Consider the following 27132-nt stretch of genomic DNA (forward strand, 5'->3'; position numbering starts at 1 on the left):
ACAAATATCAGGCTACAATTGATCTATCCATCGCTCATTCAGCTAAGCATGCTCGAAAGTAAATAGACCGGAAGCCTAGACAGTATGGGTAGGCTCCAGTAGTGCTGTGAGATAGTTCAAGGTTTATTTAATCTCAGAGCCTATACCATGACAGGAGATCGAAACAAACATCTATTGCCAAAAAATATTGAACAACAATTAATATTTTGCACAGTATGGGCTGTAGCATTTACTTTTAAATTGTTTCTATATATAATCAATCATGCAGAATGCCAGGCCAGTGTTTGCATTTTTTTGTTTGAAAAAGTCAATTGCAAAAAGATTAAAACATCCTACCAACACCTCTACAGAAATGTGCTAGAATTTGATTAATTAAGATACACATAATTCCAACCTTTCCAAATCATACAGCAAATTAGGACGTTTTAGAACCATAAAATTAGAATTATGGGCGTTTTCCAGGCAGGGTGGCGCTCATTCACTAGTACACATTTATAATATGGTTCTGATTTATCAATGAAAACATGCTTATGTTGTGTGCGATAGTTTAATAAATCCCAATCATTTGTGTGGCAAGCAAATCCTAGAATCTTCACTTGACGGAATTTAGAAAGACATTTATGTACGTTTCATAAATAATGCCGCAGGTGCCCAACATGATGACGTGCTGGTTTGGAGTTAAAAGCCCCCCTCCCTGCTATAATGTGCACTTTGTCACCTAAAAACATTTACACACTGGAGGCCGCTAGTCTTGCTCAACTAAAAATGTAATGTCTCATCTCAACATTTTAAGTTAGGTTACTCCCAAAATATTTTGAGTTAGGCCTACATTGGGCTAACAATTTGTAGTTTAGAAAAAGTTATATCTAATTCAGTTTTATTTATACCAGTAGGGAGCCTAAAGGTAAATAATCAACTTGGTTAGAGTCCCCAATAGAAAAAATATTTTTCACATGACCCTCCTCTTCAACCTGGTCGTAGAGCATTTGATATGATTCACTATGTAAATCAGAGACACTCCATTTCGTATTATATGTTACGTGTAATATGGTATGTATTAATTTATAAATGTCCATCACCCATTTCGTAAATGTTACGAAATTACGAATTACAATTCGTATTACGAATTTGCAAACGTACTATAAATGACTAATTTGCTAAACAAATGATTCAGTATGTTACACATCCTACCTAGGTGGTTAGGTTTAGGAAGTAGGTATTTTAAGGGTAAAGATAGTGACGTCCCAAGGACCCAGATTAGCGCTAACCATGCGACCGCAGACGTTCATTTCGCCGAGCCGAAATCTGCTAGAAGCAAACCGAGTCTATGCATCTCACTCGCAATTTTTTTCTGGTTCAAATAGTCAATGAACTAAGCAGACCAGACCCAGCTGCTATCGCATTGGTGTCAATAGGAGAGCCACCATGTTATAAGCAGACTGGAACTGACTTTTTATAAAACATTTTTTGTTATCGTAAACGATCTTCATTTATCCACCATCTTTGGTTTAAAAAAAAAACAACAACACAGATTTTAGCCAACCTTTGGAGTAGCAGCAGGCACAATCCCGCTGTCGCCTTTTCTCTGATTGCGGTCATTACCCTAATTATGGGAGTCGCCAGGGAAGGTGCGTCGTAAGTAGCCTATGCTAATAATATAGCCCACTACAGAATATGTATTCAGCATGGTTTATTTGTAGCAGTCGCTGTATTTAGCAGCATCAGAAAGGCAGGGTCTATTTTCCTTCTCGCTACACGACCATTTATGATGTCCACTTAAATCCAGGAAACAGAAGGCGCACACATAAGACAGTGTAATATGCCGAACTCAACATTACAAAGGCATATAGGTTACTATATGATTGTCGGTGAAAATGTTCCGTTTATAGAAGAATCCGCGCAGGGACTGGTAGTCTACACCAGAGAGGAAGATGCGAAGCGAGAGGGTCAAAATCTGTCCTGGCGAAAATACAGCGATAAACAGACCTTCTACCTTCCCGCCTTTGGGACAACGATTCCCTTTGTAATGGCGGAGACAGACCGTCTCGTTATAATCTACACTATCTCTGGCTACACCCGCCATGTTGGCCACTTCTCATCACCCAGGCAAAAAAAAAATTGAACAAATATAAGGACAGATGCATGTTGTATCAAGGCTACATGGCGCGATTTCATGAACGTGTGCGGAAAATGTGATTCCATGCCTGCCAGTGATTGGCATGCATTTTATTTTTTATTTAACTAGGCAAGTCAGTTCTTGTCTGACTGCTGTGCTAGATAGAGCCTAAAACCGAGAATGAAGTGCTTAATCATTTAAATAATAGTGCAACAGCCAGTGGTGAACAGTACTTAAGGAAACATACATTAAAGTACTACTTAAGTCGTTTTTTTTGGTATCTGTACTTTACTATGTATATGTTTGACTGCTTTTACTTCACTACATTCCTAAAGAAAAGAAAATACTTTTTACTCCATACATTTTCCATGACACCCACAAGTCATCGTTACATTTTGAATGCTAGCAGGACAGGAAAATGGTCCAAGTCACACACTTATCAAGAGAACATCCCTGGTCACCCCTACTACCTCTGATCTGGCAAACTCCCTAAACACAAATGCTTGGTTTGTTATGGCTGAGTGTTGGAGTGTGCCCCTGGCTATCTGTAAATAAAAAATAAATCAAATAAAAGTGTCTTCTGGTTTGCTTAATATAAGGAAAAATTAATTAAAAAGGCAGAGCACAGAGACATATACACACAAAATCTTTCCATCAGCCATTACATGCGGAAACGGTCAGAAAAGTTGGGGGACTGGGGCACAGTGAGTGTGACGTCGCTCTTCATACTTTACTTTTGATACTATATTTAAAACCAAATACTTTTAGACTTTTACTCAAGTAGTGTTTTACTGGGCAACATTCACTTTTACTTGAGTCATTTTCTATTCATGTATTTTTACTTTTACTCAAGTATGACAATTGTACTCTTTCCACCACTGGCAACAGCTACCTCATATAGGCTAACAATGTCAGTGGTTAGATGGCACTTTAGGCACTATAGTCCTTCACACACTTTACCCAGTAGGCTACTGTCGTGATTGGCAACCAATTATTGGTCAAAAGAGACTATTTGATGCTACACTGTGCAGTTTTATCATTTTTATCAGAATATTTTGTTGTCAGAGCATTATTATAAGCGAGTTCCCATAGAAAGTTCAATAAAGGTTAACATTGTTGCTTCACTTGATAGCGAGAACTATCACTAATGCATCCCTATATGTTTTTACTTTCAGGTTTGAAGAGGAAGAGAAACGCCTTGTCATGATGAAACCTTTGACTAACCGTCAGCAGGGTTAATGTGTGTTTCATCCAAACACAAAGCCAGGTGTTAGTGCCACTGCCAAACGCATGCCCAGCAGTAGATACAGGTGTTAGTGTCAAATCCATGTCAAGTAGACACTCACCAACCATGAGGCCTGACAATAACAACAACAACAACAGTGTGCTGGATGGAGACGGAGTGGAGGACGGGTCTGGACCAATCAGCAGGCCCCGTCAGCCCCAGTGCCGCTCTCTCTCCTCCGGCCGGGCGCGTCACAGCCACCGCCGCAGCAGCAGAACAGACAAGCAGCCTCACACCTGTCCTCTCTGTTCCAAAACGTTCATCTCCTCCTCTCACCTGGCCTTACACCTGCGCTCCCACAGTGGGGAGAGGAAGTATAAGTGTGGCGTGTGTGGGAAGCTCTTCCAGCAGTCAGCCCACCTGATGCGCCATAAGACCACCCACACAGGGGACAGGCCCTTTAAGTGTCCAGACTGTGGAAAGGGCTTCGGTCGCGCTTCTCACCTGAAGACACACCGACGCCTCCACACAGGGGAGAAGCCATTCCAGTGCTCTGTCTGTGACAAAGCTTTCACCCAGAAGGCTGGGCTGATCATGCACCACCGCCTGCACACTGGAGAGAGGCCCTACAGGTGTGATCACTGTGGTAAAGCCTTCCGCTCCTCCACACACCTGCTGGCCCATCAGGCCCTGGAGTCAGCCAAACAGAGCTTCACCTGTGACAGGTGTGATCAGAGTTTCAGGTCAGCCTCATCCCTCAGACAGCATGTTAAGACACACAGCAGCACCATGGAGGACCTCTGCTGTGGGGTCTGCTGCCGGTCCTTCGTCCGCTCCTCCTACCTGCAGCTGTACATGAGGCTCCACAGAGGACAGAGGCCCTACCACTGCAGGGTCTGCAACAAGACTTTTGCTAAGATGACCACCTTCCAGAGACACTGTGACAAACACCTGAGGAGGAACGGGGACATGGACCAGGGGCAGGAAGAGGAGGAGGATGTCAAACCTACATTGCCCCCACCCTCCAACCCTCCTTCTCCTGCCCTTCTACCTCTTCCTGTTCCTCCATCCACCCTTCCTCTCTTGTCTGAGGTCAATACACGCTCTAAAACTAGAGCCAAAATTAGGATAGAATGACTGTTCTGGACTTGGGAGTATAACAATGGAGAAAGAACATAAGTGGCAAACGTGCTATTACTTGCAACAGTCATATTATGTATATTTACTGATAGGGTATTACAAATTACTTAAAGTTTTTAATTACACAAACTGTACTGTAATGTGGTTAATGGTATTGTTACATTTTAAGCATGCTTTTGTATTTACTAATACACACTTAGACTTTCCCTGTGTGACTTCAACACTCTAAAATGTGCTATACAATCCTGATGCTTTTCATACCATGGTCCATATCGTACAGTACCATACTATACCATAACGCAAAGTTTGTATGATCATATCACTCCGTCCTTGGACCAGGTATTAACTTTTTTATAACAATAAATGTTGATTGGACAGGTTACAGTATTTTATCTTCTCAATCATGTGAGTCTTTAATGTTGCTCAGTATTCTGTGTATCTGATCTGAGTTCCACAGAAGAAGCAGACGTTAAACCAAGTATCAGCATTAGAGGTCTGCCTGCTACATCCATAACTATGATGTCACGGGGAAACTCTTTGTCTCGACCTACAGGGGACAAAATAGCTACAGGTGAGGTGGCTCATATCTATAACTTATTGTATATTTAGATCTACAAAAAAACGATTGAATTTGAAATATGTTCATGTCAGAAGATAGAGAATGCAAAGTAATTAACCTACTGTACACACTGGGACAAATTGTAACATCCACATAAATAGAATTTTCACAAAATTACCCAGGGCCGGCTCCAGGCATAAGCGACATAAGCGGTTGCTTAGGGCCCTAGGCTGCTAGGGGGCCCCCCAAAACAAAAATTTAGGAACTCAGTCAGGGTCTCAACTTACTGTAGAATACACAAGGTGCAAGTTAGAAATATGGTTGTGCATCAGAAATTGATCTTGTTATGTCTGTCACTGACTGTCACTCAATTAGTCATTTCAGTAACAATTTTTAGTTTGTTAAATTAGCCGAGGCGGCCATCTAATGTGGCAGACCAGGGGGGGTTGATCTAGACGTTTACACAGATCAGACACGGACAGAAGGGTGATACCTCTGTTTTAAGGGTTTTTACTTAAACCAATAAAGAAAAGAAACAGGTCTTCTCCAGGAGACCTCTTCCAGGTTACTGTCATCTGTGCTCAAGGGAATGCTGTCTCCTCTGGGGTAGAACACAGAGCTCCTAGGTTCTAGCAGACCGTGAAGACGTCTAGCCGGTAGCGACCTCTCACTACCTCCAACCCTCCCTTGTGCTGCCCTCCTGGCAGTTTTATTGGCCCCATACAGTTGGTGAGCAATCAGCCCCTTGATTACTCACCAGCCTAAATCAGCCCCAATTAGGCCTGGCCAGAGGACCTGTTGAGATGTGGCACGTCCAGCAGAGGGAGCCATCACCGCGTGATGCAGACGAGTCTCCCGCTGATGGCTTGTCTGCGGTATGCCAGGGGCCATCTAGACCAGGGTGAAGTGCATGCCCAACAGGTAATACTTAAGAGTGTCAGCACCCACTTCACCGCTAGACACTCTTTCTCGACAATCGAGTACTTATTTTCTCAGGGGTATCAACCTCCGGCTTATGTACATGATGGGGTGTTTCTCCCCATCATGTACCTGGGACAGGACGACCCCTAGCCCCGTGTTGCAGGCATCTGTCTGCACCAGCATTGGTACCTGTAAAACAGGCGTCACAAGAATTGGTAAAAATACTTTAAAGTACTACTTAAGTAGTTTTTTGGGGGTATCTGTACTTTATTATTTATATTTTTGTCAACTTCAATACATTCCTAAAGTAAACTATGTCCTTTTTACTCCATACATATTCTCTGACACCCATAAGTACAATTTTAATGTTTAGCAGGACAGGAAAACTGTCCAATTCACGCACTAAGAGAACATCCCTGGTTATCCTTACTGCCTCTTATCTGGTGGACTCAAGAAACACAAATGCTTAGTTTGTAAATGATGTCTGAGTGTTAATGAAACATTTCTTAATATAAGGAATTTTAAATGATTTATTCTTGCACTTTTAATACTTAAGTACAGTGCCTTGCGAAAGTATTCGGCCCCCTTGAACTTTGCGACCTTTTGCCACATTTCAGGCTTCAAACATAAAGATATAAAACTGTATTTTTTTGTGAAGAATCAACAACAAGTGGGACACAATCATGAAGTAGAACGACATTTATTGGATATTTCAAACTTTTTTAACAAATCAAAAACTGAAAAATTGGGCGTGCAAAATTATTCAGCCCCCTTAAGTTAATACTTTGTAGCGCCACCTTTTGCTGCGATTACAGCTGTAAGTCGCTTGGGGTATGTCTCTATCAGTTTTGCATATCGAGAGACTGACATTTTTTCCCATTCCTCCTTGCAAAACAGCTCGAGCTCAGTGAGGTTGGATGGAGAGCATTTGTGAACAGCAGTTTTCAGTTCTTTCCACAGATTCTCGATTGGATTCAGGTCTGGACTTTGACTTGGCCATTCTAACACCTGGATATGTTTATTTTTGAACCATTCCATTGTAGATTTTGCTTTATGTTTTGGATCATTGTCTTGTTGGAAGACAAATCTCTGTCCCAGTCTCAGGTCTTTTGCAGACTCCATCAGGTTTTCTTCCAGAATGGTCCTGTATTTGGCTCCATCCATCTTCCCATCAATTTTAACCATCTTCCCTGTCCCTGCTGAAGAAAAGCAGGCCCAAACCATGATGCTGCCACCACCATGTTTGACAGTGGGGATGGTGTGTTCAAGGTGATGAGCTGTGTTGCTTTTACGCCAAACATGACGTTTTGCATTGTTGCCAAAAAGTTCAATTTTGGTTTCATCTGACCAGAGCACCTTCTTCCACATGTTTGGTGTGTCTCCCAGGTGGCTTGTGGCAAACTTTAAACAACACTTTTTATGGATATCTTTAAGAAATGGCTTTCTTCTTGCCACTCTTCCATAAAGGCCAGATTTGTGCAATATACAACTGATTGTTGTCCTATGGACAGAGTCTCCCACCTCAGCTGTAGATCTCTGCAGTTCATCCAGAGTGATCATGGGCCTCCTGGCTGCATCTCTTATCAGTCTTCTCCTTGTATGAGCTGAAAGTTTAGAGGGACGGCCAGGTCTTGGTAGATTTGCAGTGGTCTGATACTCCTTCCATTTCAATATTATCGCTTGCACAGTGCTCCTTGGGATGTTTAAAGCTTGGGAAATCTTTTTGTATCCAAATCCGGTTTTAAACTTCTTCTTTTAAACTTCTTGTCAACCAGGCTTGCCTGAGCGCATAAGGTGATCTTTCCAACCTTGACTGTGGATGATAATGTCATCCAAATAGGTCGTGGTGTACTGTTGGAGGGGTCAGATGACTCCACCAACCAGGAACTTACTTTCTGTGGTGGAGAATAAAACTAGCACCTTGTCACCCACATGGAACTCTTGGGGCTGGGTACCATCCACTACAATCACTTGGGCCACGGCGGCTTTCAAGTTCAGATCCTCCCACTGGCTTTTTCCCAGCTCGTGCCTCCACAATCTCGCTCCACGAGGAGGGGTACCGGCAACTCAGGTACGGCACCTACCACCATCTGGCAGCTCCCTTGTTGTGTCACGATGGTGGCCTGCCCGGTCAATTACCGCTTGGTGTCGACGTGGACACAGGAGATGGACATCTCCTCACCACGGTCAGTCGGATGGGCCAGCAGGCGTGCTTGTATGAGCTTTACCACACTCCCATAATACAACAGAGCGCGACCGTCGACTTTCACCGGGACCATGAGTGCTCGTGGCTCGCTGTGTGCCCAACAGGAGGTTGGTGGCCCGCCTCGTATTTGGGCCCGCTGATGGCATCGACTACTCTCGACCCGGGAACTTCCATGCAAGGTGTCTCCGGGCTCCACACTCAAAACAACTCCTTTGGTCTTCATCCACCTGGGGTTGTCGTCGGCAGGTGAACTCTCCCCCGGCTGTTTCTCCGTGGGTCAGCAGTCCTCTAGCCCGGCTGACTGTCGGATTGGGGAGTACGGTGGTGGGGTCGTCTTTCCGTCCCCTCCAACGGCTCCTGGACTCGTCCTGCGTCCCCTTCAACAGGGCCTCTGTATTCTGGTGCATCTCCACGGCTCCCAAGAGGTCCTCCAAGGCCTACCTACATGTACAAATTACCTCAGCCAGTCTGTACCCCCACACATTGACTCGGTACTATCAGAACTCAGGATAAGACCCAGATGCAGACAGCTAGAGTCACATATGTTTATTGACCCAAACGAGCGAGGGCGACAGGGCACAGATTCCCTTTCCCTCCTACATTCTTGAAGCCGCCCATCGATCCGGATGGTCAAGGCTATGAGGGAGTCAAGGTCCATGGGCAGCTCCTGGGCTGCAAGCTCCTCTTTGATCACCTCCGATAATCTGTGAAGGAACATGACGAACAATGCTTCCGTGTTCCAGGCACTCTCAGCCGCCAACGTGCAAAATCCACCGCATAGTCTGCCACTCTACGGGAGTCTTGACATACAGTGGGGCAAAAAAGTATTTAGTCAGCCACCAATTGTGCAAGTTCTCCCACTTAAAAAGATGAGAGAGGCCTGACATTTTCATCATAGGTACACGTCAACTATGACAGACAAAAGGAGGAAAAAAATCCAGAAAATCACATTGTAGGATTTTTAATGAATTTATTTGCAAACCACCTGGTGACGCGATCGTTTGTGTCCCTTCCTCTGGCCATCCAGACCAGGGGAGCATGGTCCGTCACCAGGGTGAAGTGAGTACCTAACAGGTAATACTTGCGCCCACTTCACCGCTAGACACTCTTTCTCAACAATAGAGTATTTTTTTTCTCTGGGTATCAGTTTTTGGCTGATGTACATGATGGGGTGCTCCTCCCCATCGTGTATCTGGGACAATCTCGCCCCACTAGGAGAGGTACCAGCAACTCTGCTACTGCACCCACCATCATCTGGCAGCTCCCTTGTGGCATCGCGATGTTGACCCATGCGGTTAGATACCGATTTGTGTCCCTGTGAACACAGGAAATGGACATCTCCCTACCACGTTCCATCTCCTGGTTCAGCAGGCTCATAGTTACGAGGGTAACCATACTTCTGGAGTCTAATGGAGCTTCCGCAATTCCAGGCAATGTGCCCCCGGGCGCCACACTCAAAACACCTCCTTTGGTCTCCATCCACCTGGGGTCGTCAGTGGCGGGTCGGCCCTACCCCAGCCGTCTCTCCAGGGGTTTGCTTTCCTTTGGCCCTGTCGACTGTCGGTTCGGGATACACAACAGGGGGTTGTCCTTCCGACTCCTCGAACAGGTCACCGACTCGGCCCGGCTCCCACTCAGCAGGGCCTGAGTGTTCAGATACGTCTCCACTGCTTCCAGGAGGCCCTCCAAGGTCTGGGGTGCGCATAGACTCCCTGACCTCTTCATGTCGTGGGGTAGTGCCCGTAGGAAGCGATCCAGGACCACTTTGTCTTGGATGGAGAGGGTGGATACCACGGTTAGGAGCCTTCCCCTGGTGACGCGCAGTAGGTTGCTCATCTGAGCTCGGGGGGATGCGTCGGCTACGAACCTCCAGTTGTGGAAGAGTTGAGCCCGATGGGCCAGGCTGTACCCGTAGCGGCTGAGTATCTCCCATTTGAGTCCGTCATAGTTAGCCACCTGTTCATCGTTCAGGTCCCAATACGCCTTTTGGGAATTCCCAGAGAGGAACGGGGCCAGCAGACTGGCCCACTTCTGTCTTGGCCATCCTTCCCGTAGTGCTGTCCGTTCAAAGGTAGAAAAAAGGGGAAAACCTGATCCCAGGGGACCAGGTCTACATCCGAGTGTTCCGGAGGAAGTGGAATGAGCCAAGGCTAGAGGGTCTCTACAAAGAAGTCCTAGCAACACCAACAGCTTTCCAGGTGAAAGGAAGCACTACATGGTACCATCTAAGCCACTGTACCAGAGTTCCGGGTGGGATCGATGAGGAAGCAGAGGATACTGATACATCAGGCAGGAGCCCGGAGGGAACAGAAGGAGAGGATGCTGATACACCAGGCAGGAGCCTGGAGGAAACAAAAGGAGAAGAGGACCAATGTCCAACTCCCAACAGTCAACAGATACAATCTCCTGAATATCCAGAGAGTCCAGGGATGGGGAGGAGTGACATGCTTGTTGTCAAAGGGGACGGAGAAACAACGACAGGAGAATGGGAAGGAAACTTCCCTACCATTGACTTCTCTGCCCTCACATGGTCTTCCTAACAGACAGTGGAAACCAGGACAGATGAAGAAAGGTAGAATGGCCTTGACAGTAACAGCGGCAAACACAGTACACCAGAAGTAGAATAACAAAACAAGTTTCTCCTAAATCTCCTTTGAAAAAGAACAGGATTAGTGTTCCAGCCCAAATAATGACAGGAGCAGAAATCGGAAAATCCTTCTCAATCAGGAGAAGTAAACCTTTACCAGAAATAGCGCTCTGTGGATGGACCCATCATCCAATGATGGGAGAAGCCATCTCGGATTCAAAGGATGTGACCTAAAAATATACAAAGGAAAAGTTGATTGGCAAATTACTATGAAAGGATTTGACCAAAAGGAGGGCGAGGAATACGTCATAAGAATAATTAACAATAAAAAAGGGACATTAGGGAATAGTGTGATGGTTATCCAGATGGACCCTACCCTAGAGCCCTTAACAAGACCAAGAAGAGCTACAATATCTGTAAAATCACCTCCCACTAGCACTAGTATACCAACTAAGACAATGGCAAAACCACAAGAAAGTGGGTTGCTGCAGAAAATCTGGACATCTGTTACCCGTTGGGGTAGCCACAATGAAGAATCTACCCCAGAATCAAACTGTTACGGATACAAGTATCCTGTGTGTGTATCCTGTGTGTGTATTTATTTTCTCTCCTTCTCCCCTCACAGGTGGCAATTATCAGTCACTAATCAGAAGACACCTGCTCCTTTTCCCTTACCCTACTATCACATCCCCTTTCCCTTGGTTTAAAAACCCAGTCAGTTGTTTTCTCTGGAGCTTGATCTCTCTGTGTCTCAATCTCTCGCTATCTCTCTCTCGCTCTCTTTTTAATGAGCTCGCTTTTGGTTTTTGTTCCTACATGTCACATTTGTCCGGAATTATGTGAGTATGTATTGTTGTGCTTCATGACTGTTTGTTTGTTGGTGGGAAAAGGGAGTACCAAGACAATTCGCCCATGGGCATACACTACCCGTAGGTAAACTTTGTCTAAACACCCTAGTTAGAACTGGGCGGACCACCCACTGTATTTTGGGTTAGTTAGCTAGCTGTTCTTAAAGCAGGCTAGTCTAGCTTAGGGGAGTTTTAGGATATTTATTATTTATTTCCTTGGGTCCAGCTCAGCCCCTCTTCCCACCCCCTTTACCGTGTGTTTAAAAATAAACCCTGAGTGTTTGACTGTAGATTTAATTTGTCTGTGGTTTTTGTTCTCACTGTTCCTTTTTCACTGTTATAATATGCATGAGTTATGTTACGGGTCTCGTTGCCATCCCCCCTAGATTGTAGAGCCAAATGGATTCGTAACACAAACATTGACCCAAAATTGAGGAAAGCAACCAAAAATGGCTGGTATAAGTGGGCTCAGAATACAGCCCAAAAACATAGACTGGACAATTGTATACTGTGTAGCAAATCCCCCATGACAGGTATATTAATAGTACCTGAACCTGTGGCGTTTGTGCAAATGGTGCAAACTAGATGATGTGAAACTTTTCATCATGCTGTTCCCTTATGTTGGGATAGGGAATGTGTTTAAAGTATACACATAGTAGAACAGAATATAATCATGTAGTCACTGTTAAAGGGATATAACCATGTAATCAATGCTAAAAGTATATAACCATGTACTCAATGTAACAGTTACTGAATGATAAATGATGTTAGACCTGAATATCTGTTTGCCTAGAACTGTATGTGACATAGGGTTTTCCGGTTACAAGAGTCCACGGACCATGCCCATAATCCTCTAACAGGTTTTTTCACTTATGACCAAACAGTTGTTGGAGAGGTGTCTGTGAGGGAGGGCCATATGTTTAGGTGTCATATTGAGAACAACGTTAAAAGGGTTTATGAGGTTCAGTTTATTATTTTTTGGTGTTTTTATTGTTCTTATATTTTACATAACTGAGAACCTGGGGCAAGGCAAAGAAATGCATGCACATGCTTATACACAGTATGTTAAAGGACAATTGGCTTAAGGATGGATCTTTTCTTTCTTTCTAGCTATATGTGAAATGAGACGTTTGGTCCTGAATCCCCAGTATGAATGAGGAAGAGGTGCAAAGACTGACAAGGAGAAAAGGAGGCAGATTGCCTCCATAACAATACAGAAGGTGCTTCTCCTTCTCACTTGTACTGGAACAAATTTAATGGTTGAGACTTAAGTCCCAAAGGGGGGAATATATGATTTTTCACTAGCATATTGTTAAATAATAATGTAATGAAACAGAATCATTAAAAGCTTTAAAAGAACCTGTAACCACACCTGTATAGCATAAGAAAAGCCAATGTACAAAAGAAATAGACACACATTGTAATCCAGATGCATGCAAATGGAGGAAAACAAAACTTCCAGAGGACCTTTCATTCTTTCACTCCCTCCTCTCTACCTTCTCTTCCTCTGTATCCACAGCTAACGCCACTTTCTATCACTCTAAATTTCAAGCTTCTGCTTCTAACCTTGGAAACTCTTTTCCACCCTCTCCTCCCTCCTTAATCCCCCCCTCCTTCCTCCCTCCACAGACACTCCACAGTGTCACCCTCCCAGAGTAAAGAACCTTGGCATGACCCTGGACAACATCCTGTCATTCTCTGCAAACATCAAAGCAGTGACCTGCTCCTGAAGGTTCATGCTCTACAACATTCATAGAGTACGACCCTACCTCACACAGGAAGCGGCGCAGGTCCTAATCTAGGTCCTAATCCAGGCAGATGTCCTCTCCCATCTGGACTACTGTAACTCGCTGTTGGCTGGGCTTCCCGCTTGTCCCACCCCTGCAACTTAGCCGGAACGCAGCAGCCCGCCTGGTTTTCAACCTTCCCAAGCTCTCTCATGACCCTCCCCCGCTCCTCTGCACATTCCACTGGCTTCCAGGTGAAGCTCGCATCCACTACAAGACCATGGTGCTTACCTACAGAACAGAGAGAGGAACTTCCCCTCCCAACCTTCAGGCAATGCTCAAACCCTACACCCCAACCCGAGCACTCTTATGCCACCTTAGGTCTCTTGGACCTCCCACCCCTACGGGAGGGCAGCTTCCGCTCAGCCCAGTCCAAGCTGTTCTTTGTCCTCACACCCTAATGGTGGAACCAACTTCCCCCTGAAGCTAGAACAGAGTCCCTGCCCATCTTCCAAAGACATCTGAAACCCTACCTCTTCAAACAGTATCTAAAATAATCCTCCTCCTCACCTCGACCCCTCCCCCCCAAATCAAATAATAATAATAATAAAACCACTTAACCAGCACTTGCACTTGACCCCCGAATTTTGGCAAAGAGATTAATTTATAGACTAATACACTTGAAATAGATTGAGCGCCACCCTATGGTTGTGATGCAATCTGGATGAAGGGTGGATAGGCTGCCTTCCCAATCTCCTACGCCTTGCAAGTGTCCAGTCTCCCATGGGCTGCAGAGTTGAGTTTAACATCTGTCTGTTGGCTTGGGACAGATAAACGCCGCCTGACTCGACAGCTTTGCTATAGGAGGCATTTCTAACTGCGATTCGGTTTGCCTGGGCTACAGCAAGGTCGTTGGACTTGGTTATCCTTTAGCGCGCACCACCGCTAACTAGCTAGCCATTTCACATCGGTTACACTCACCCCTCTTTTGACCTCCTCCTTTTCCGCAGCAACCAGTGATCCGGGTCAACAGCATCAATGTAACAGTATAGACTTTACCTCCGTCCCCTTGCCCCGATCTGGGCGCGAACCAGGGACGCTCTGCACACGTCAACAGTCACCCTCGAAGCATCGTTACCCATCGCTCCACAAAAGCCGCAGCCCTTGCAGAGCAAGGGGAACCACTACTTCAAGGTCTCAGAGCAAGTGACATCACCGATTGAAACGCCACTAGCGCGCACCACCGCTAACTTGCTAGCCATTTCACATCGGCTACATTCGCAGCGAACTCCGCTTCTTGCATCCATCAAGTCTAAATCATATGGACAGATAGTGGAGTTATGTAAAGCGTTTCCTATGTACCGACTCGCATATAAAGTTTTTGTGTCATGTCAAGTGAATTGGTTTAAATTCATTATAATCTCTGTGGTGACTGGTATGGTGTGCTCCTATAGAGATTTTTTAAATTCATATAAATGGAGGTCGTCTTTGCTTTTCTCCCCACAGGCCTCCAAGGCACGATGACACCGGCAGGTTAAGAGGGATGAGGCGGGGTCAGCTAAGGAGACCTCACACCATAAGAGACTCAGGTCCCTCAAACAAAACACCACTCATCTGACCCAAGGCAAGTACCTATGTACGCGCCTGCCGGTAGGCATACACCTCAAATCTGTTCCTTACATCACGTTAAAATGGTTCTGATCAACTAACAGTCTGTGTGTCCAACAGGTGCTGCGAGGGAGGAGGCTTTGAAGACCATGAGTCAACTTGAAGCTCAAGTTGTAAGGGCTGTGGCACAGGGAGTGAATGGATGTGGCAAGCTCTCCACACACTGCAGTATCTGCTCAGACAGTTTTGATCCAGATCGTGGTAGTTCGAGAGATGGATTTGAATCTATTTACAATTACACTGTAATGTATTTACAATTACACTAATGTATTTCATATGAATGATTGGAATATAAGTCTAGAAGTTGATGTGGTATAAATAAATGTTTCTTTTGTTTTGTTTAATTTAGAAACCACAAAAAAGAAAAGGAAATTCAAATGGTGACATCACAGAAGAGGACAAATACACAGAAGAGCTGGTTTGGTTTAAAAAGTCTCCAGATCAACATCAGGTGTAGAGAATTACCTGTATTGGTCAGGTTTTCACATGATTAGTGTCAGGCAGCCATCAATCCCTGTGTAGAGCCACAATGCATCATCTAAAGGACAGGGCTACCGCAGACAGAGCTATCGGTAGACAACCCTGAGACCACGGGCAGAGGAGAGGAATAAGAAGTCCCGCTATGACCTCCGCAGAGTCATCAAACAAGCAGAAGGACAATATAGGAATAAGGTTGAATCCTATTACACAGGCTCCGCCGCATGTGGCAGGGGCTACAGTCCATTATGGATTACAAAGGAAGAACCAACCGTGATCTGCCCAATGATGCCTCTCTAACAGACAAACTCAATGCATTTTATGCACGCTTTGACAACAACATCGTGCCGGGTGTAAGGGCCATCACCGACCCAGAGGATTGGGCGATCTCGTTCTCCGAGGCCGACGTGAAAACGGTCTTTAATCAGGTCAACACCCGCAAAGCCGCGGGGCCTGGGTGTGTTCCCAGAGCATGCATATTCACAGTAATTTCAACCTCTCATTGTCCCAGTCTGTAATCCCCACATGTTTTAAGATGACCACCATCATAACTGTTCCCAAGAATGCTTAGGCTTTATGCCACTGACTACCACCCTGTAGCACTCAATTCTGAAATCATGAAGTGCTTTGAGAGGCTGGTTATGGCACACACTAACTCCACCATCCCAGACACCCTAGCCTAGACCCAATTAAATTTGCATACTGCCCCAACAGTTCACGCAATCTCAATTGCTCTCCACACTGCCCTCACCCACCTAGATAAGAGCAATACCTATGTGAGAATAATATTAATTGACTACAGCAAAGCGTTCAACACCATTGTCCCCTCCAAGCTCGTCAACAGCACCTCCTGCAACTGGATCCTGGACTTTCTGACGGGCCGACCCCAGGTGGTGAGGGTAGGCAACGTGACCAACACGGGCTCCACAGGGGTGTCTGCGTAGTCTCCTGTAGTCCCCTTTTCAGCCACGACTGCGTGGCCACGCACGATTCCCAACCCCAAGTTTGCTGACGACACAGCGGTGGTAGGCCTGATCACCGGCGATGATGAGTCAGCCTACAGAGAGGTCCGTGAACTCGCAGTGTGGTGCCAGAACAACAACCTCTCCCTCAACGTCAGTAAGACTAAGGAGCTGATCGTGGACTACAGGAAACGAGAGGGCGAGCACGTCCACATCGACGGGGCTGCAGTGGAGCTTCAAGTTCTTCGGTGTCCAAATCACTAAAGACTTAGGTCTAAATGTTCTAACTACACACACACAGTCGTGAAGAAAGCACAACAGCGCCTCTGCCCCCTCAGGAGGAGGTTGAAAAAGTTTGGCAAACCCTCAAAAGATCTACAGCTGTAACATTGAGAGAATTTTGACTGGCTGCATCACTGCCTTATATGGCAATAGCCCCCCCCCTCGATGGCATTGTGCTACAGAGGGTGGTGAGGACAGCCATGTACATCACTGGGGCCGAGCTCCCTGCCATCCATATCAGGTGGCCATATCAGGTGGCCTGGAAAATAGTTAGACTCCAAACACCCAAACCATAGACTATTCTCTCTGCTTCCACACGGCAAGTGGTACCGGTGCATCAAGTCTGGCATCAACAGGCTCTTGAAGAGCTTCTATCCCCAAGCAATAAGACTGATAAATAGCTAACAAAATAGCTACACAGACTATTGGAGTTAACCTTGTATCCTTATTGACTGTTTATTTTTAACACTCACTCCATCATCTGCTCACTCAAATCAAATTTATTTGTCACATACACATGGTTAGCAGATGTTAATGTGAGCAGTGAAATGCTTGTGCTTCTAGTTCCGACAATGCAGTAATAACCAACGAGTAATCTAACCTAACAATTCCAAAACTACTACCTTATACACACAAATGTAAAGGGATAAAGAATATGTACATAAAGATATATGAGTGATGGTACAGAACGGCATAGGCAAGATGGAGTAGATGGTATAGAGTACAGTATATACATATGAGATGAGTAATGTAGGGTATGTAAACATTATATTAAGTAGCATTGTTTAAAGTGGCTAGTGATATATATTTTTACATCAATTTCCATTATTAAAGTGGCTGGAGTTGAGTCAGTGTGTTGGCAGCAGCCACTCAATGTTAGTGGTGGCTGTTTAACAGTCTGATGGCCTTGAGATAGAACCTGTCTCTCAGTCCCTGCTTTGATGCACCTGTACTGACCTCGCCTTCTGGATGCTAGCAGGGTGAACAGGCAGTGGCTCGGGTGGTTGTTGTCCTTGATGATCTTTATGGCCTTCCTGTGACATCGGGTGGTGTAGGTGTCCTGGAGGGCAGGTAGTTTGCCCCCGGTGATGCGTTGTGCAGACCTCACTACCCTCTGGAGAGCTTTACGGTTGTGGGCGGAGCAGTTGCCGTACCAGGTGGTGATACAGCCCGACAGGATGCTCTTGATTGTGCATCTGTAGAGGTTTGAGTGCTTTTGGTGACCAGCCAAATTTCTTCAGCCTCCTGAGGTTGAAGAGGCGTTGCTGCGCCTACTTCACCACGCTGTCTGTGTGGGTGGACCATTTCAGTGTGTCTGTGATGTGTACGCCGAGGAACTTAAAACTTACTACCCTCTCCACTACTGTCCCGTCGATGTGGATAGGGGGGTGCTCTCTCTGCTGTTTCCTGAAGTCCACAATCATCTCCTTTGTTTTGTTGACGTTGAATGTGAGGTTATTTTCCTGACACCACACTCCGAGGGCCCTCACCTCCTCCCTGTAGGCCGTCTCGTCGTTGTTGGTAATCAAGCCTACCACTGTAGTGTCGTCCGCAAACTTGATGAATGAGTTGGAGGCGTGCATGGCCACCAGTCGTGGGGATAAGAGCGTCTGCTAAATGACTTAAATGTAAATGTAAATGTGAACAGGGAGTACAGGAGAGGACTCAACACACCCTTGTGGGGCCCCAGTGTTGAGGATCAGTGGGGTGGAGATGTTGTTACCTATCCTCACCACCTGGGGGTGGCCCATCAGGAAGTCAAGTACCCAGTTGCACAGGGCGGGGTCGAGACCCAGGGTCTCGAGCTTGATGACGAGTTTGGAGGGTACTATGGTGTTAACTGCTGAGCTGTAGTCTGAACAGCATTCTCACGTAGGTATTCCTCTTGTCCAGATGGGTTAGGGCAGTGTGGTTGCGATTGCGTCGTCTGTGGATCTATTTGGGCGGTAAGCAAATTGGAGTGGGTCTAGGGTGTCAGGTAGGGTGGAGGTGATATGGTCCTTGACTAGTCTCTCAAAGCACTTCATGATGACGGAAGTGAGTGCTATGGGGGGGAGAGAGTAATAGGATACGGCGCCTGTCAAATTTGATTGATTGCTGACCTTATGACCTGATGACATGTACAGAATATGTGCCCCCCCCCCCCTGTTCGTGTGGTCATGTGTTAGAGGGTGTTTGAACTTTTGGGGCCCATGCCCCCCTCCACCCCCCAGTTTTATCTCCCTTATGGTTGTTATCTATGAAGCAGGAATGTCTGGGTCTATAGATAGCGCTGGGGCTTCAGCATTATAAATGGCTAGAACAAGCCATTTTTTAAGACCTGAATATTAAGCATCTAAAAATATGTCTACAGGGGGAATTCTCGGAGTGCTCTGTAGCTCATATCACGAACCCAACGCCAAAAGCTTGGAGGATATTTTGGTAGAGGCTCCCGAATGTTTTAACGGATTTCTGTGTACAAGCGAGGGCCATATTTCGTACATATTCAACCCGGAGGAATCTACGGTTAAGATATTCACAGACAGCGTGTCCCAACCCTTTTATCGTGCAGAACCCGAGCCTTTTTCTCTAGCGCTAAGGATGCGAGAATGGCTTAAAATAAGGCTAGCTTTGTGTCAAATGGAACGTGCCCTGAGTGCTTCAAGGCTGCCAGGATATGCGCTGGAAGAACAAGTCTGTGGACGTCAGGACCTAATGGCCCTGAGAGTCACATCCATGGATTATACCCCGGACTCCAGAGTGACAATTTTAGCATGTGAACAATTTGACAGGTCAAATGCTACGAAAACGGTCAGTCCATATGTATCCTCCAAAGCATGCAAGGATGTACATTTTTTTCAAATAATGTTCAGTTTTAAATGGCGCGATTACCACATTTTCCGAACCCTGATGAATAAACTGGACAGTCTTTTCGAAAATCGTGAACAATTACGACGATGGCCTAGGTTATCGTTGAGACATACCCCGGAACAACATATGTTATCGTTGAGACATACACCGGAAGAACAACAAGTTCGAAGGCGGATCTTTCCCTGGCAGGAAAGTGGACAGAGCTTCGACGGAGCGCGGAAAAGACTTTGTGATGGGGAATTGGAAACGGATAATGTTCAGGGCTAACAGGACCCCATATATCTGTAAGAAATAGTTAAAATAAATGTTGAATTATAAGGTGTGTTAAAATGTAGGTGTTAATTTTTGAAAATGTATACCCCCCCATTTAACTAAGGGGTAGAGCTCTTTTCTCTCAAGCTAGGGTCTGGCGCAGACAACTGTAAGATCTGAAAAAAAACATGTATTATTTTATAGTCTATTCCTACATTGGGTATGTTATGAACGTTACGTTTTATTAAAGTTTGTAATAATGTACAAAGACCTGCATCCAAGGTTTTTTTATTTTTACATAAAACACGTGTGCTGCATGTTTAAATATTATTCAAATGGGTTACTTAATTCAAACATGTCTTAAAGGTTGTACGAAATATTTTGGAATTCAATAAAAGGAATGTTTAAAAACGGTATCTCACCCTTTAACTATGGGAAAAACCTATTTAACAACTTATTCCAACTCTGTCACGAAGTAAAATAGAATCCGAGTGTTTGTGTGTGTGTGTGTGGGAGGGGTCTTGAGGCGGAACAACAGGTGTGTGTGTGTGTGTGTGTGTGTGTGTGTGAAAATCCTAAAGTTGGGGGGGTCCCAGAACTCTTATCTGTAGAGAACCGTTTGAAACCAAGGTGTGCACTATCATGCATAAGGCATGTCGAGATATCAGCCGAACAGCGGGGGTTAAACATAGATATCTCTAATCTGCGGCCCCCACACACCCGGTTTGCAGACAGAATGTCACGACATCCCCGCCTGTTGTTGGCATGTAGCATACATCTCTCAAAAAACTCATTCCGAACTTTTAGATAGTTAGGGACAGAACTATTTTTTAACGTTGTCAGCATTGGTTTAGCGCAAACATAAAGGCCCGAATATTGAGCTGCACGGACAGATTAAAATAATAATAATAATATTCGGAATAAGGGAATCTCGCATAATGGATATTTCTGGAGGTGAGTAAATGAAAAAAACATATTTTAAGATTTGTTTGAATATTATTGGAATATTAAACCCTAGTTATTTGGGTATTTCAAAAAAGACCAATATAGGTTTAAAAATAAAAAATAAAAAAAAGTGTAGATATAGCGTATAACTGTTAACATTGTCTAATGGAATCTAGGATCCCCGACATTTACGCAGCTTTTACGCGATTTACCTGATCTGGAACATGATGGGGGTTCGCAGGAGCAAAAGTCTGGCAGACAATCACCAACGGCCTTTTTTCGTTGTAAGTCCTTATAATTAAACACATACCCAATAAATATTTATATATAAACATTTTAAAAATAGGTTGTACTATTTTTTAAAACTATTTTTATGTATTTACAGCCGACATACAGCCCTTTATGATAAAGGATGCGTTACGGCCAGCTGACACGCAGGACTTTGATGCAATTCTACCGTTCTGTACGAGCGCTTTTTCAAACTCACCGCGAATCCAGGGAACATCGACCCCCTCCCAACATATTCCAGACCCCAACAGGCAACGATCAACTGTGGCCCAAGTACACTGCTCAGAATCAAGCCCACCCGAAAACTACTGTTGGGCCGGGAACTTGCTGCTTCACGAGCCGGCGCTCCAGGGACAAGGTATGGGACCATTATACAGTTTTGTTATTAGTTATCAGCCTTTTTATTAGTTATAGATCTGTTGATAGCCTATGTTAAAACAAGGACAAATAATGTTTTTTCAGACTGCCCGGAGACAGACCCAGCAGAATCGGGAAAGCTAGAGGGAAAAAGTCACACACCCCCGGTTTCGGCGATTCGTCACAACAAGCGCCAAAAAAGCCGAGGTATTTTAACTATGTACTGTTAATATATATTATTATAACGGAAAGGTATTTGACATTTGTATGTAGCTAACATATATATTTTTATATCTAATAACGTAATTATGTATGTATTATTTTCATTCAGACTCCGCACCGGCGAAAACGGCACAGACGACCACATAAATCTAGAGCTGGGGGGATTCCGGCGCCCCGAGCATTCCGAATGAAACACCCAAGAGACCTGTTTTTAATGACATGTCAGATGTTGATGACCAGCTATTCTGTGATGCGGCCAACCTTATAGACCCAGTCAATTCTACGGCCTCAATACCTGCAGACGAACAAGAAAGGTTTTTCACATTATTTTCCAGGGCTTTGAAATCGAGGAATGTTTTGCTATACAAACGACTGGGGGATTTAATTGAGAGACAGTACAGAGACGATATGTTATTCTGGCATAGAACAATTCCACGCATGTTAAACAGCAACCCCATTAAAAAACGCAAATACAGACGCTAAAATCATACATGTAACACCAACCATTACAGAAAGAAAAAAAACGAACACTCTTAATTATCCAAAAAATGGCAGAACTAACGCAACACGGGGAGACAGTTGAAAGCCTCTTATCCCAGATTCCAGACGAACTCCTAGAAGTTATAAGACGTATGAACGATTCAGGAACGTTAGATGAAAGCATATTAAGACAGATTCCAGCCGAACTCTTAGAAATGATTAATCGTATGAACCAGTCAGGGGGGGTTGAGGAAAACATGTTATCCCAGATTCCCGAAGCCCTCATAACCTTAATTAATCGTATGAACGCGAGTCAGACAATTTCGGCCCCGACAACCCCGACAACGATAGAACACCCGTAACGCCTAAGTCCGTAGAGTCTGAAACGCCACAAGATGTTTTTGGGGAATTGGACAATTATCTAATAAATCTGGCTGCAGATGTTCAGGATAGACGTGTCAGGGTTGTTTACAGGAATAAATTCAACAATACAGAGATTCGACAGTTTTTCAATTTCCTATGTGTGAATCAGAATCTTGACTATGCTGTATTTTACATGATGATAATGGACACTCTGAATGACCTGTTAGAAACAGCAAGAGATTATGGCGAACCTCGTGATGTCTTACAGTTGGAAATATGTGGAGATAGCCTGCATAATTCAGTATCTCTTATTTTACCCAATGGCGAAGCAGATCTTGAACAATTTACAGCGCTGGTAGAACGCCTTGTTCAGTCAAATTTAGCCATCATAGCCGATCGAACCCTAGAGCTTGTAGTGCAAATAATACGTCAACCACAGGGGGCGGGGGCAGAGAAGGAAGCTTGATAGCCTAATGCAGTCAGAAATCATAAGCAATAAAAGGGCCTACCTCATAAACGTTCACAATCCCGATAATAAGCTATGTTTTGCAATAGGCCTAGCGCATTTACTTAACCCCGGATGTACTGATCTGACGGCATTGCAAAAGGCTAGAGAGATCCAAACGGCGGTGGGTCTCGGGATCCATGAAGGCGTGGCATTCTCAGACATTGTCAAATTTGAAAACCTTCTGAATATCAAGATTGTGGTTTTGTACCACAGTAGAGCTAATGCAGCTCTCTTGAAGTTCCAAAACACCCCCCAACCGCACCCCCAGATTCTGTACTTTTATGTGCAAAACGAACATTACTATGCCGTTACAAACGTCACGGCGTTCCTAGGGGCAGCCTATGTGTGTAGATCCTGCCATACCGGCTACAGCCGAAAGGGGGCACTCGTGCCGTTATAACTGTTCGGTATGTCAGGATGCCGAGTGCCCTATGCAGACCCTAAACTTGACACCTTGTGAGGATTGCCATCGCACATGTCGTTCGACCTACTGTTACGATAAACACAAAATTGAAACATGGCACCCTAAGGCCGGTAAATCTGTAAGCATTTGTGCCATTAACAAGAAATGCCCAAAATGTCATTGCAATTACAGCCTTAAAATAGATAGCCCTAAACCACATGTTTGTGGAATCCTACAGTGTCCAATCTGTAAAGGGGGTCTGAAAAGCAGAAATGCTGAAGTGGTTCAAGAAGTGACACACGAGTGTTATATTCAGCCCTTGGCTGAAGATGAACCTTCAGAGAAATATGTGTTCTATGATTTTGAGACAAATCAACAATCGGGGATCATTTGCCTATTTTTGTATCTACCATGACATTCACGGGGAAAAGTGGTCTGCAGAAGGATCCAATTGTGCACTACTCTTTCTAAAACATTTTAGAAAACCACAGTACCGAAACTTTACGTTCATAGCGCACAATGCTAGAGCCTACGACTCGTACCTTCTTCTGAACCCCTTGATAAAGCAAGGCATAGCGCCGAGGGTCCTAGCGCAAGGGAGTAAAATCCTGTGTTTTGTAGATCCCGCCTTCAACCAGAGATACATTGACAGTTTAAGCTTCTTACCCATGAGATTGGCTCAAATGCCAGAGGCCTTGGGTTTTGAAAACTCTGTGAAAGGCTGGTTCCCCCACTTCTTCACATCTGAGGAGAATCTACACTATATAGGATCATATCCCAGCCCAGAAATGTATGGGTGTGATCAAATGTCTCCCAAAGAGCGAGAGAGATTCATGACTTGGTATGAGACAGTAAGACATGGCACCTTTGATTTCCATAAAGAGATGGAATCATACTGTGACAATGATGTGGTTATACTTCGTGAAGGATGCCTCAGATTCAGAGAAGAGGTAATCAAAGATGCAGGTATTGACCCTTGGAGTTGTACAACGATTGCATCGGCATCCATGAAAACATACCGTACACACTATATGCCGACATCCTCTATAGCGATCCCCTCGCCTGACAACTACACTTCAGAGTGTCCACAAGCTACTCTAGTGGGTCCATTCAATGGCTAGAGTATATGGCCCAGGATAAAGACATTTTTATTCAACATGCTTTGAATCGAGGGGAGAAGGCGTTTGGCTCTTACCATGTAGATGGCTACACCAAGATTGACGGGGTTGAGACCGTGTATGAGTACAACGGTTGTTTCTTCCATGGTTGCAAATCTTGCTTTGTGCCCCAGAACATATGTGTCCTAACCCAAAAGACTTTTGGGGAAATGTACCGAGAGTTTCAAGACAAAGTTGATTCGTTACAGGCTACTTACGGTCTAAAAGTGGTTGTTTTGTGGGAGCACGAATGGACAGCCCTCAAAAAGTCTGATCCTCATGTTCAAGCATTCCTTTCCAGCTTTGACATCCCAGAACCTCTGGAGCCAAGACAGGCCTTGTATGGCGGCCGTACCAATGCTTTGACATTGAGGTATGTAGCGCAACCCGACGAGACAATAGGCTATGTGGATTTTACATCCCTTTATCCGCATGTAATGAGTTCCTCATGCTATCCTATAGGTCATCCTGAAATTATTCATCGTGATTTTGACTTACCTCAAAACTATTTTGGTCTGATCAAAGCAACAGTCTACCCTCCAAGGGGTTTGTTTATACCTGTGTTGCCTTACAGGGGCCCTCAAGGAAAACTTTTCTTTCCCCTTTGTCGCACCTGCAGTGAAAACATACAACAAAACCCATGTGATCACACAGATCAAGAAAGAGCACTGACAGGTGTATGGGTCACAGCTGAATTCTCTAAGGCTTTAGAGATGGGGTATCGTGTGGCCAAAATCTTTGAATTATGGAACTTTCCAAAGAAATCAGACACTCTTTTTAAAGAGTACATCAAGACCTTCTTGAGATGTAAGCAAATGGCTTCAGGCTATCCTGCATCGGTCACAGATCAAGAAAGTAAAGACAGGTACATTCAAGACTATCATGACAGAGAAGGCATCCTTCTTGACCCTGACAGAATAGAGGTCAACAAAACCAAACGAAATGTGTCGAAATTGTACCTAAATTCGCTTTGGGGCAAATTAGCGCAGAGGTGTAATATGTTGACAACGTCGATTATTAAAGACCCTGAAGAATTTTTGGAATTCATTTTTTCGGACCAATACGAAATTTCACATTTTTCATTCTTGAGTCAAGACATTGCCTTGGTGCAATGGCGACGTAACAAGAAGTGGGTTCTACCCCGGGTAATGTAAATGTGTTTCTTGCAGCATTTACCACGGCCTATGGCCGACTTGAACTGTACAAGCTCATGGAGCAGCTTCAGAGGCGGGTACTTTACCACGACACAGACTCTGTGGTCTATGTAAGCAAACCAGGGGATTGGAGCCCCCCACTCAGCAACTATCTGGGTGGCTTAACGAGCGAACTCGCAGAGGGTGACCATATCACAGAATGGTCATCCTGTGGGCCCAAAAGCTATGCTTTTAGAACGCTAAAGAATCACGTGGTATTGAAAGCCAAAGGAGTGACTCAAAACTATGAAAATGCCCAGCGTGTAAACTTGGAATCAATCACACGCTTGGTCGAGGGGTTCCTAAATGACAGGAATAGTGACTTGGAGATTTTGAGCTCCTACAAAAAGATTGTTAGGGATAAAAAGGGCTTCCATCTGAGGAATGCCCCACTTATTAAAAGATTCAGGGTTGTCTATGACAAGAGAGTGCTTTACACACATAATCTCCCTTTTTTAACCGAACACTGTGCCCGAAGAAGATCCTACGATGACGGACAGACAACTGAGCCAATGGCGGAAGACTACAGACTACAACCAGCTGAACCAATCCGGAGATCCGATCTTCCTAGGGTCAACCTACTTTCTGTGACGTATATAAGGGCTGTGCTGACTGTTTACGCTCTCTGCCTGCTGTTCCAACACGAACTAACGGAAGAGCCGTATTTACGTGTACCAGATATTCTCCCTCTGAAATAAACTGTCGCTTGTCGTACAATTTTAACACCTGGTCTGAATCGATCCTTAACCGGCTCACCCTTCTAATATCCTTTTATCAACAAAACATGGTAGCCAGAGGATGGTTGAATAACGGTCCGGTCGAAGTGAGTTGATTGGGTGTGAGAAGGAGAGTGACGGAAGGACGGTTCCAAAAAGAGACGGGTGAAAGAAATTCGGGGGAGGACAATAATTCTGCTCAACTCGGGAAACTGATCTAAAAGGTGCACCATAAACAAGGTAAGCAAAACCTGTTAAATCAAACTTTGCATATTGTCGTATAGTCTGTCTAAATTCTGATCAGTATTTCCGAGTAAGTATGAATTCTTGTGTAAATTTATAATTTGCTGACGAGTCAAAGAACAGTAGAGTGAACATATGTGGTACGAACCGGCGACGGCCGGGTGATTAAATCATTGATGAGATATCAGCGAGGGGATATATTGTGTAATTTTGTCCCGTGACCCGGTCAGCGCAGTCTGATAGCTTTCAATGATGAGGGATCACTTTTGAGGCCTGTAGTTCCGATAGGGTCGGACATGTGTACAATTTTGATAAGGGATCAGCACGATAGAGATAGGGATAGATGTCAGTAAGGGAATAGCAAATTGCTATTCATTAAACCTGGCGCCGAGGTTGTCCAGCGGCTCGGTAAGTCCAGTCTGATAAGGGGTCCATAG

The 27132-nt window shown here is 44.8% G+C and overlaps 1 protein-coding gene across 2 annotated transcripts; it reads left to right on the forward strand.

The window, feature by feature from the left end:
* The first annotated feature begins 1261 nt into the window (after positions 1–1261).
* On the forward strand, positions 1262–4868 carry LOC115138575 (zinc finger protein 239). 2 transcript variants are annotated; one of them, XM_029675533.2, is made up of 2 exons: positions 1262–1635; positions 3292–4868. In XM_029675533.2, the coding sequence occupies exon 2, from the start codon at positions 3444–3446 to the stop codon at positions 4476–4478; it is 1035 nt and encodes a 344-aa protein (XP_029531393.1). In that variant the 5' UTR covers positions 1262–1635; positions 3292–3443; the 3' UTR covers positions 4479–4868. The 2 variants fall into 2 exon arrangements, with proteins under 2 accessions (XP_029531393.1, XP_029531395.1); XM_029675535.2 differs by having other exon boundaries at positions 1262–1628.
* The last annotated feature ends 22264 nt before the right edge of the window (positions 4869–27132 follow it).

Source organism: Oncorhynchus nerka, linkage group LG12, assembly GCF_034236695.1.
Source record: "Oncorhynchus nerka isolate Pitt River linkage group LG12, Oner_Uvic_2.0, whole genome shotgun sequence".
NCBI classification, from domain to species: Eukaryota; Metazoa; Chordata; class Actinopteri; order Salmoniformes; family Salmonidae; genus Oncorhynchus; species Oncorhynchus nerka.

Excerpts from the sequence above, each read along its gene's own strand:
- LOC115138575 (XM_029675533.2), top strand. The coding sequence starts at position 3,444 with ATGTCAAGTAGACACTCACCAACCATGAGGCCTGACAATAACAACAAC.